Here is a 12,696-nt window from a genome sequence, read left to right as displayed (position 1 = left end):
ACCAAGTAGTTTTGATGACTACTGCTATATAAAATAGTTTAAAATCTTTTATGGCTAGGCCACCTTCCCTTGCATTTCTTTTCATCAGTCCTCTTGATATTCTGGACCTTTTGTTCTTCCAGATGAATTTTGTTACTATTTTTTCTAGCTCTATAAAATAATTTTTTGTTAGATTGATTGGAATGGCACTAAATAGATTAATTTGGGTCCAAGTCACACTCTTAATCCATATTGAGCCTGCAAAGGAATTGCTATCTAACCATGCTTTTCCCATGTTATACTTGTAAAATTGATGTTTCTAAATCCAAATGTAAGACTTTACATTGCTACTTATTAAATTTCCTCTTGTTAGAAATATTTTTGAATCTTGATTGTAATAGTGTATTAACTTTTTTGTTATCTGCAAATTTGATAGGCATTTCTATCTATGTCTTTATTCAAGTCATTGGTAAAAATGTTTTGCGGAATGGTTCAGATGATTAAGCAAACACAGTTGATAAGGAACAATCAGACAGGTGGGAAGAAAACTGAGAGAGAGCATTGTCATAAAAATTGGGACAAAAGAGAGTGTCCAGATAGTCACAGGTGTTAGATGCTGATGGGTATGGAGGCATAGACATGTAATCCCAATTGTTGGGAGGCTATGTTGCAGTAGTCTATTCAAATTGGGTGTCATCACGAAGTTCAACATTAATATTATGGGTTCCTGGAATCAGGGAGGCCACCCAACTTCCTAAGGAGGGAGGGCACAAACTAGCTGAGTAGGCCAAAGTTCCCATATAATGAATAACCCCGATATTTCCAGTCTGGGGAAGATGAGGTTACTCAGTCTTTTAAAAAATTAATTAAAAATAAAAAGTGGCAAATGCTTCAGAGAGCTTATAAGATTGAGGCATAGCATCTCCCCTCAGACCACCAGTCCTGACAAAAATCTAGTCTCTATAGCCAGCTTAGAAGGGAATAGGTTTTGTGAAGAAGGAACCTACCGTTCCTGCTACCACCAATACCATTACTAACCCCTCGCCACTGACGGCAGGCAAGCCGACTTTACTGGAATCATCTAAGCACCTGGAGGGAGAGATAGGAGGCAGTATGTTCAAGCAAATCAAAACAGTACCACCACCTTGACTCCCACCTTCTTCTAGAATCTGATGGAAACAGCCCAGAACCATGAACCTAACAGGTTTGGGAATAGCAGCACATCCCCCCTCCAGACCACTAGCCTTGCTAGATTCTAACCAGGGCCCTGCAGTCACTATCCAGGGATGCAGGTCCTTGTGCCAATGAGATCTAGCTACTCTCTGCAGCTTGCTGCAGTACCAACTTCCTTAGCACCAACAGCTACAGAAAACCAAAAAAGAAGATACTGGCCACTGCCAAGTGATTTAACATCAGATTTTATTAAGGACTTTAAACAAGAGGCATTATTATCTGTTGTTGTACCCTAAAGACTTTTCCATCTGACTTGTAACTGAAGCCTCCTGTGTGTGCTGCTTTCCCCTGTTACAGTTCTTGATCTTTTTTGTGTCATAGACCCCTTGGGCAGTCTGGTGAAGCATATGAACCCCTTCTCAGAATGTTTCTAAATGTACAAAATAAAATATGTAGGATTACAGAGAAAAACTTGAAATAATAAAATATTTTTTTAAAATAGCATTGAGTTCAGAGACCACAGGTTAGAATGACAACTCTTAGAGAACAGAGACTGCCTTGTTCTTCTAATAGTATGTTTTATACATAGTACATACTTTCTTATTCATTTATTGAGAAAAGGCAATTAGACTTTGCAATTAAGAGATGACTGTTGGCTTTGGAGAAAGCAGTTTCTGTTGAGTGATGAGGATAGAAACAGCCTAGAAACATGTTCTGAACACAATAGTAAACTACACAGTGTTTGTTGTAGGAGGGTTCCTCTGACAGAAACCCTTCCCACAGATTTCTATTTCTGCTTGCTAGTCTCTGTAGATTTGGAATGGTGCAAGGAGATTTTTCCTTTCTTTCCCTGGTATTCTTGTTGTTCTCATCAACTTAGTTTTGTAGGCAAGATAGGAACAATGTTGTAAAATTCTCAATTTTTTTAGAGCCATCTTCCTCATTTAACATGAAGGAAATATCTGCATAACAGAATCTTAAAGTTGGAAGGAACCTTAAAGGCCATATAATCCAACCTGAACCCAATCTTGTATCCCCTCTTTAACATAGCTGTTACGTAGTCATATAATAGCCTTTGTTTGAAGAACTCCAGTGAAGTAAACTCATTACCCCCTGAGGCAACCTGTCCCACTTTTGGATAATTCTCATTTTTAGGAAGTTTCTCTTTACATCAGAAAGAGTAGGTCTGACTGTGTGACCCCTCTTTAGTAAACTGGTGATTCACTGCAACCTGTAGGATCAAATATAAAATCCTCTGGCACTCAAAAGTCCTTCTTAGCCTCCCTTCCTCCATTTTTCAAGTTGTCTTATTCCACCCACCCTCCAACCCCCCGCATATTCTTAGATCCACTGACACTGCCTCCTTGTGGTTCCTTGAACAATACACTCCATCTCAAGATTACAGGCATTTTCTACAACTGTCCACAATGCTTGGAATTCTCTTTCTTCATCTCTGCCTCCTAGCTTCCTTCAAATTCCAACTAAAATCTCACCTTCTATAAGAAGCCTTTCTCTAACCCCCATAATTCTAGTCTCTTTACTCTTGATTATTTTCAGGTTACCCTATATATAGTCTTTTGGTACATGATTGTTTGCATGTTATCTCTTCTTTTAGATTGTGAGCTTTTTGAGAACAGGGGCTACCTTTTTCTTTCTCTGCATCCCTAGCACTTTTCATAGTGCTTAGCACATAGTAGAAACTTAATAAAGTTTATTGACTATTGACGTCAAGCTAAAATTGACTTCATTACAACTTCTACCGATTGCTCTTAGTTTTACCCTCAGGAATTTGTAACAAATAAGACTAATCCCTTTTGCAAGGGACAGTCTTTCAATTGACCAACTATTAAGTCCCCTTTAAATATTTTCTTTTCTATATTAAATATCACCAGTTCCTTCTGTCTTCTCTCTGGAAATTGGCTGGATTTGAAGAATGTAAGACTGAGAAGTTGAGAATAATTCTGAGGTTTTGAATCTAGATGTATAGGAGGATATTGGTATCCTTGACAGGAAAAGAAAACTTCAGGAGATAGGTTTGGGGAGAAAGATATGTAGTTATTTTTTAACATGTTGAGTTGGAGATGCCCACAACATCTAGTTTGAACATCTAGCTTGTTTGAAATATTCAATGGCTAGTTAAAACTCATCATTTTACAAATGAGGAAACTAAGGTGTCTGGATTAAGGTATATAAAACCTAAAAAAGTGGGGGTGAGGGGTAGGGGAAGGACAAGGTTATGAAGGGCTTGAAATGCCCTACAGAATTTTTATATTTCATCCTGGAGGTAATAGAGAGCCACTGGGGTTTATTGAGCAGGGGGAGTGATACAGTTAGTTAGACCTGTGCTTTAGGAAAATGAGTTTGACCACTGAGTGAGGAACAGACTTGAGTAAAGAGATACCTGTCACTGTAATCCTTTCTCTAGTCCATTCTAAACAAATAATTACTTTTTTAAAAAAATTACATTTAATTTTGTTTTTTAAATTATATGTAAAATTTTTTTACCATTTAAAACAATTTTGGGTTCCATATTCTTTTCCTCACTCTCTTCCCTTCTTCCTTGAGAAGGCAAGCAATTTGATATTGATTATACATGGGCAGTCATGGAAAACATTTCCACATTAGCCATGTTACAAAAGAAAACATAAAAAAAGTCCAAGAATAATCAAGAAAGTAAAAAAAAGTCTGCATCATTATGCAGTCAGACTCCATCAGGTCTTTCTCTGGAGGTGGATAGCATTTTTTATCACAAATTCTTTGGAATTGTCTTGGATTGGTGTGTGTTTGTGTGTGTGTGTGTGTTTTTTCCCTTTTGGAGGGCAATTGGGGTTAAGTAACTTGCCCAAGGTTACATGGCTAGCTTTTTTGTGTGGGTGTTAAGTGTCTGAGGCCGGAACCGGACTTGGGTCCTCCGGACTCAGGTCCTCCGAACTCTGGGGCTGGTGCTTTACTGCACCACCTAGCCGCCCCTTGGATCGGTATATTTCTGAGAATAGCTAAGTTCTTTACAGTTGATCATTGTACAGTATTGCTGTTACTACATCCAATGTTCTAGTTCTGTTCACTTCATTTGCATAAGTTTATGTAAGTCTTCCCAGGGTTTTCTGAAAGCATCCTGCTCATCATTTCTTATAGCACAAAAGTATTCCATCACAATTATATACCATACCTTGGTCAGCCATTCCCCAAGAAGATGAGCATCTTCTTGATTTCCAGTTTTTTGCCCCCCCCCAAAAAAGAGCTGTTATAAATATTTTTGTACATATAGGCCCTTTTTTTTCTTCTCTTTGGGGTGCAAACCTAATAATAGTGATATTGCTGGGTCAGAGGGTATGTACAATTTTATATCCCTTTGGACAGAACTCTAAATTGCTTTCCAGAATGGTTGGATTAGTTCACAGCTCTACCAGCCATGCATAAGTGTTCCTGTTTTTCCATATCCCCTCTAACATTTGTCGTTTTCCTTTTCTGTCATATTAATCAGTCTGATAGGTATGAGGTGTAACCAAATAATTTCAGTTTATTTAACCTTTTCTGCAAGTTTCTATTTCTCATCACTTTCTGTTGCTTTTCATTCAGTAAGCCTTCAGTGAAGACTTAAACAGTTTTTTAGTTTTTTGCTTCTATTTTAAAATGGGGACATGTAGGAATGACTTGGCCAATGCCTTTTCCAATGTAATTATTGCAAATAATTAGCCTGTTGTCTTAATGTGCCTTCTTTTATGTCCCATTAATATCTTGAAAGGAAGCATAACAGTGGGTAGAGAGTTAGTCTTGGAAGTAGGAAGACCTGGTTTCAAGTCTTGCTTCTGAGATGCTGGCTATGAGACCCTGGGCAAGAGTTCTAGGCTACTCTGAGATTACAATTCTCAGAGGAGGGGCTGACCTGCATCAGTAGAAGGAATTTCCTTAGGAGTTCCCTATGTCAATTAAATCATGGAGGCAGTTCTGTCTATATTATCATCGTAGTTTTTTTTTTTAATTTATGTACTGTGGTCTATTATGAGACCAAGTCTGTTATAGTGGCCTTTGGTACTCTGCAACTTTCAATCATAGGTATCTGGATAGTTTGTTTTTTGTTCTTAAGTATACTTTTTTATATATGTCTCTATTTCTTTCCATATATGGTGAGTGATTATCCTTGGAATCCTTTGAGTAGGAAGTTAACAGCTTGTTGGGATGCTGTGGGATGAGGTTGAGAGAGGGTTGATGCTCATATATAAGTTGGACTAGATGCTTTCTACATTCCCTTTGCATTTCTGAGATTCTTGAGTCTTCTGTTTTATACTTCTTTAGAAAGACTAGTTCTCTTAATCCAGTGTTTTCAACCTTGTGGTGGAGATTAAGTGGCAGAGTTTTATGAACTGTTCATTTGCAGGGCAACAACTATCCTTTCCCCTTCACTCCCATTGCTGAACCTGGCCCCCTACCTCTAGCCCCTCAGGGTAGAAAGGTACTGTGAAAATATTTCCTGTTGCACCTGAACAAATGATTCCTTTAGGACTCCTTCCTCTTCCCCCCCCCCCCCAAAGCACCTGGCATTTAATCGATCCAGAAGCTTTTGGTAAGCAAATATAGCTCTTCTCCACACAAAGGTTATGAGGGAATCCTTTCCTGAATTGTTATGTCATTGTTCCCCCTATTCTCTCACCCTGTTTTATGGTAGTAGCCAACCTTGCCTGTCAGTAAAACTCAGTATATTCCTGTGGGTACAGTTGAATAGAAATTTTTGATATTTGTATTCTAGGTCAGCACGGGTAACTCCAGACGTGAAACCTGGAAATGATGAGAGATTGTCAAAGAAAAAAGGCAACAAAGTAAGTATTTTTAAATTACGTGTATATTTTTTTACAACTTACAATCTATCAGACGTAACGATTATGTCTTGGAAGATATAATAACTGTTATTTGTGTAGTGCTTTATTTTTTTGGGATGTGGTTTAGATATGCAGAGTATCTCAAAATCTCTAATGCCTTTTTAAGCTTTAATATCTTTTTTTTTTTTGCCTTTTGGAGGGCAATTGGGGTTAAGTAACTTGCCCAAGGTTACACGGCTAGTTTTTTTGTGTTAAGTGTCTGAGGCCGGAACTGAACTCAGGTCCTCCTGACTGCAGGGCCGGTGCTTTACTCACTGTGCCACCTAGCCGCCCCCAATATCTTTTAATAGCTTAAAAATCTCACTAAGACTTTTGGGATACCTTGTATTTGCAAGCTCACAAAATTGAAAGTAACCAGAGAAGCCAGGAACTTCCCATGACCCTTACTGCCTGATTACTCACCTAATGATACCTTTGGATCCATATCATTCCCAGAGTATAAGTGGCTCCTTCATCTTCAGTGGGTTTAGTTCATTCCTCTTCTGGAAGAGTCTCACATCTGTTACTGAGACTCCTGAGTGTTCAGTGATACTTCCATTTCTCTGTGTGACATTCTTCTACCCTTCAGTCTTCAGACACAGGTCAGGATTCTTCTTTGTTCAATTCATATCCTTTTTATTTTTTGTTTTTACATTGTTTTAAAGAACACTTCATTCTCACGAATAGCTTAGAGGATGGGAGAAATATTCTTCAAACTCCTTTAACCCTCCCTCTTTTGTAAAAGGGAGACCAGCCTTTACTTCAATCAGAAATAGTCATTTGGCTAAGGAAGAAATATAAACATTTTACAAGGCAGGTTCTTGCAATATTCCTCCTTTATTCAGTATTTCTTGGAAGTGAGAGCTATAGTTTTTGGGTTCTTTTTTTGCTTTTTGGAGAGCAATTGGGGTTAAGTGACCTGCCCAAAGTCACACCGCTAGTAATTGTGTTAAATGTCTGAGGCCAGATTTGAACTCAGGTCCTCCTGACTCCAGGACTGGTGCTCTATTCACTGTGCCACCTAGCCACCCTGAGAGCTATAGTTCTTAATAATAGTTTCCTGGAAAACGGGTATTGGCAAGTTACTTGTGATTCCAGACCTGGAACTGTCGTTCTCCTCTTCACTAGCATTTTTAATATATTTTTTTTGCTACATACTTTATAGTGTATCACTTATGTACTTGAATAACAGTATCATTCATCCCCATCTCCTTCCTCCAATTTCTCCCAATTTTAAAAAGGAACCCCCCCATTTGTCAAATAAGCTTATTAAAGCAGAACAGATATACACATTTTATGTGTATGAAAATGTATATCATTCTGTATCTCATATCCATAACTCTCTCTAATGAAGCAGATAGCTTAACTTAATCATTGTTCCTCAGAAGTTGTTTCTTCATTGCATTTATCTGTATTTTTAAATCTTTGAAAATTGTCTCTTTTTTTTTTTTACAATGTTGCAGACATTGTATAAATTGTTCTCTCAGTTCCACTCATTTAACACTCAGTCCATCAGTTCATACAAATCTTCCCAGGATTCTCTGAATCTATCACTTTCATAATTTTTCATGGCACAGTAATATTCCATTACTTTTCATATACCATAATTTCTTCAGTCATTCCCCAGTTGATGTATACTTTATTTTCCAGATCCTTGCTACAACAAAAAGTACTTCTTTAAATATTTTTGTAACATGTATCTTTGCTTTATCTTTTTTTTTAAGGGGTCATATAAGCCTAGTAGTGCTATCACTGTATCAAAGAGTATATATAACTTAGTGACTTTTGTGGCATAGTTCCAAATTGGTCTCCAGAATGGCTGGATCATGTTAACAATTCTACTGACAACTACATTAATGTGCCTATCCTCCCAGAAGCCCTACAACAATTGTAATTTTCCCTTTTTGTCATCTTTTCCAATCTGATGGGTGTTCAATAGAACCTCAGTTATATTCATTTGTATTTCTGTTGTTACTAGTGATTTTGAATATTTCTTATATCATTAATAATATAATTTTTGAGACCTACTTTTTGTTGTCCTTTAAACATTTGTCTGTTGGGGAATGATCCTTGTTCATATATATTTAAATCAGTTCTCTGTATATAACTTGGACATCAAACCTTTACCAAAGAAACTTATTGTAAAGGTTTTTTTTTTCCCTGAGGCATCTGTTTCCCTTCTAATTTATCTGCATTGAAGATTTTGTTTGTGCAGAAGCTTCTTATCCGTGTGAATAAAACTGTCCTTTTTATTATCTGTATTTATTCCTTCTTTGATAAAAGGATTCTTCTTATAGCCATAGTTTGGAAAGGTATCACCCCTGCTATTCTAATATGACTATGATGTTATCTTTTATGCTCAGTATCCATTTGGAGTTTATTGTGCTCTATGGTGTGAGATGTTGGCTTAATCCTTGTTTGTGTCATATTGCTTTCCAGTTTTCCTAACAGTTTTTGTGGAGTAGTGAGTCCTTGCCACAGTAGTTGGGGTCTTGGGGTCAATCAAAAACTGTGTTACTTTGTTTATTTACTTCTATATTTTGCATACCTACTCTGTTCCACTGATCAACTTTTCCGTTTTTTAACCAGTACCAAATAATGATTACTGGTTTTAGTATAGTTTGATATATGGTACGGCTAGGCCCCCTTCCTTCTTACTTCTTGTCATTGTTTTCCTTGAGATTCTAGGTCTTTTATCACTTAAGATGAATTGTTGTTATTCTTCCTACCTCTAAAAAGTAATCCTTTGGTAGTTTAATTGATATGGCACTGAATACATAAATTAATTTAGGTTGTAGTCTTTTTTTATTATATTATCATGACCTAAGCTATGAACAATTAATATTTCTCTAAATATTTCAGGTAGATCTCTCCTGTTTCTGTAAAGAGTATTTTGTGGTTGTATTCATTTGTATTCATTCATTCCTGTGTCTATCTTGGTAGGTAGATTCCCAAATAATTTATATATTCTGTAGTTATTTTAAATGAAATTTCTCTTTGTTCTGCTGAGTTTTGTGGATAATATGTAAAAAGCAAATGATTTATGTGAATTTATTTTATATCCTTCTAATTGCTAAAGTTATTATTTCAATGAATTTTTAGTTAACTTTTTAGGGTTCTTTAGACAGGTTATTTTGTTTCTTTGCCTATGCTTATTTCTTCAATTTCTCTTTCTTATTTCTAACACATAGCAAATAATAATGGTCATAATGGATATTCTGGTTCACATTTCTTTTTTTTTTATAATTCCAGATTCATTCCCTTCCTCCCTTGTCACCCACCCTTATTGGGAAGATAAGCAGTTCAGTATAGGTTGTACATGTGTGGCTAATGCAAAACAATAACATAGTAGATATATTGTAAAAGACTGACTATATTTCCCTCCCTCCTATCCCACCTCCCACTCGTTCTATTCTCTAATTTGATCCTGTCCCTTTTCAAAAGTGGGAGCTTCCAGTTTCCCTCCCTCCCCAGCCTGCCCTCCCTTCCATTATCCCCCCTTTCATCCCCTTCCCCCCTACTCTCCTGAAGGGTGAGATACCCTATTTAGTGTGTATTTCACTCCCTCCTCAAGCCAAATTCAATGGGAATAGGGTTGACCAATTCCCTTTTGCCTTCCTATTCTTCCCCTCCATTGTAACCATTTTCCCTTGCCTCTTCTGTATGAGATAGTTTACCCCAATCTGTCTCTCCCCATCTCCTCTCATTATATTCCTGTCTCACCTCTTAATATCACCTTTTAAGTATCATCCCTTCCTATTGAATTGGTCCTGTGCCCTCTATCTATGTATACCTGTAAACATATATACACACATTCACATATGCATTCATATGCCCATATACGTTCATATATAGACATATATGTATATATATATTTCTATTCCGTTCAACTATATTCATACTGAGAAAAGTTTCATCAATTACAATGATTGTTTTTCCCTGTAGGAATGTTAATAGTTCAACTTTGATAAGTTCCTTATGATTTCTTTTCCCTGTTTACCTTCTCATGCTTCTCTTGCTTCTTGTATTTGAATGTCAAATTTTCTATTCAACTCTGGTTTTTTCAACAAGAATGCTTGAAAGTCCCCTATTCCACTGAATGACCATATTTTCCCCTGAAACATGATACTCAGTTTTTCTGGGTAGGTGACTCTTGGTTTTAATCCCAGCTCCTTTGACCTCCGGAATATCACATTCCAAGCCCTTCGATCCCTCAGTGTAGAAGCTGCCAGATCCTGGGTTATCCTGATTGTGTTTCCACAATATTCCAATTGTTTCTTCCTGGCTGCTTGTAATATTCTCTCCTTAATCTGGGACTTCTGGAACCTGGCTATAGTATTCCTAGGAGTTTTCTTTTTAGGATCTTTTTCGGGAGGTGACTGGTGGATTCTTTCAACCTCTGTTTTGCCCTCTGGTTCTAAAACATCAGGGCAGTTTTCTTTGAGAACTTCTTGGAGGATGATTTTTAGGTTCTTTCTTTGATCATGGCTTTCAGGTAGTCCAATAATTTTTAAATTATCTCTCCTGGATCTATTTTCCAGGTCAGTGGTTTTTCCCATGAGATATTTCACATTGCCTTCTATTCTTTCATTTGTTTGGATCTGTTTAACAGCATCTTGATTTCTCATAAAGTTATTAGCTTCCATTTGTTCCAGTCTCATTCTGAAGCAATGATTCTCCTCAGTGAGCTTTTGAGATTCTTTTTCCATCTGGCAAATTCGGCTTTTTAAGGTGAAATGGACATGACAGCCAAGCCAATTATAATTTGATAGGAGTGTTTATTAACCAGCTGGTGACTGCCTCCTCAGTAGGGAAGACAGCATTGAGTCTCTTGAAAGATACATTTATATAGAGCTAGGTGTTACTAACAACAAAAATATGGTTCCAAGGGGGGGTGGTGCCATTTCTAGTAAAGTCTTGATTACCTAACAAAGCCCTGGATACAAACATAAACAGCCTGTATCTGGGGCATGTTTTCTAGCAACACAGGTGAAAAGTTCCTTCACTATTGTGGCCTATTAGGTGATTTCCAGAGTTTAGGGGGCTTTGGTGTATAATTTTCTGATGGGCACTTGTAGCAGCAAGCACCCCAAGCACGTCCTCAGGGTTTGCTGCCCATACAGGTTCTTGGATCTGCTTTGTTAAAGGAAAGCAACTCAAAATGGGTTAACAAGCTTACTTTAATCAGTCAGACATATATCGTTTACCTTGTTCAGGGGAAAAAGGTCAGCACCCCAGACTTCAAAATATACAGACAGAATTATCAAGACAGAAACAGATCAAGTAGACAGCTTTCCAAACTGTCCAGCCATTACATCCATACCCAATCAACATCTGTGTTTCCACATCTGGGTTTTTCAAAGCCAGGGGACTCTCAACAACGGCTTCCCAGAATCCATATCATATCACAGAACACTTCTCAAAGTGAGTCCCAAAACAAAGCTACACATCAGGGCTTATATAGCCTTCTCCTGGCTCAGAGAATGTAACAACCTTATTGACTCACTGGCCAATCAAGAAGTATCTACTGAAAAACAAGCCTCCCACCCCAGGCTTCAGGTGCACATTAGCCTAGGGGCAGGGAAGATCTTCCAAATTTACATTCTTATTACAGCACTCCACTCCCCCCTTTTCTTGTTCATAGTTGAAACTCGAGTCCAGGGGACTGTTCCCTTGCACTAGGGTTATGGTACTCATCGTTGCCTATCCTGCCATACCAAGACCAACTAGGATAGGGACTAAAGTGGGGGCTGCCAGCAAAAAGGTGTTCCTGCATACAAGCAGTCAGAAATTAAGCTCGGGTCCAAGGAGTTCAAGAAGGAGAAGACTGAAAGGTGTGAGAGTGAGGTCATTACTTGGGATCTACCAAAGTGCTGTCTGAGTCTGCAGGGGTGATGGTAATGGGTGAAATGGGGCCATCTGAGGTTCAATCGCCACCAGGAGGTGGGTTGAGGACTGGCTTGGGACCAGTGGGAGTAAGACCCCTCGGCACCAGAGTGCATTGAACAAGACCCCGGGGTCCTTTCCTGTGACATAAAACCTTAATTCCCAAGGTGTCCCAGTTTTCCAATCCTGTTTGGTCCAGTCCAAAACCCTGATGACAACTGGGTTACATGACTTAAGGGTATTACAATAAAATGAAATGTGGTGGTCACAGCTGCCACCGGAGACCCAGTCAGCAATGGTTACATAATCCCAATTGGCACAGTGATATTTCCCTATTCCCCACACTTGGGGGACCCATCCTCAGGGCAGACACACAACTGGGTTGACTAAAGGCTGGTTTTCTGCCCATGTCTCCACAAGCAGCATCATCGGTCCCTGCAGAATACATGCCTTTATAGGGAAACAACATGAATCTGGAGCACAGTGATCAAAGAAATAGGGTGGGCTGGCTATGAGTCACATTCTTTGCTAGCAGAGTCCAATCAGTTGTCTTAGTAAGAGTCCAAGAGTACAAGATGGGAGCATAGGAGTTGGAACTGGCCAAAGGCAGGAATGCCAGGAACAGGAGCGTCAGAACAGTCTCTTAATCTTCAGTTGTGAGTCACTGGCTGGCTCTGTTACCCACAGTCTGGTGTGTCAGGAGGAGCCGTCACCTTGATGTGTGAGGGGTGGATCCAGGCTTTTCTTCTGGCCACCTTAACAGCAGAGTGGTCTGGTACACTGCTCAGACTTCGTCCTGGAT

The 12,696-nt window shown here is 38.5% G+C and overlaps 1 protein-coding gene across 1 annotated transcript in view; it reads left to right on the top strand.

Annotated features, from left to right (window-relative positions):
* The window catches only part of TOP1MT (DNA topoisomerase I mitochondrial), a 95,804-nt gene that overhangs the window by 18,581 nt on the left and 64,527 nt on the right, over window positions 1-12,696 (top strand). The window contains exon 7 of the mRNA XM_069096904.1: window positions 5,900-5,969. Within this exon, the coding sequence (XP_068953005.1) occupies window positions 5,900-5,969 (70 nt within the window). The remainder of the gene's footprint in view (window positions 1-5,899; window positions 5,970-12,696) is intronic.

Source organism: Petaurus breviceps, unplaced genomic scaffold (assembly GCF_028583685.1).
Source record: "Petaurus breviceps papuanus isolate PSGF00001 unplaced genomic scaffold, PetGlider_PUasm1.0 339, whole genome shotgun sequence".
NCBI lineage: Eukaryota > Metazoa > Chordata > Mammalia > Diprotodontia > Petauridae > Petaurus > Petaurus breviceps.
This window is presented reverse-complemented; position numbering and strand designations above follow the sequence as displayed.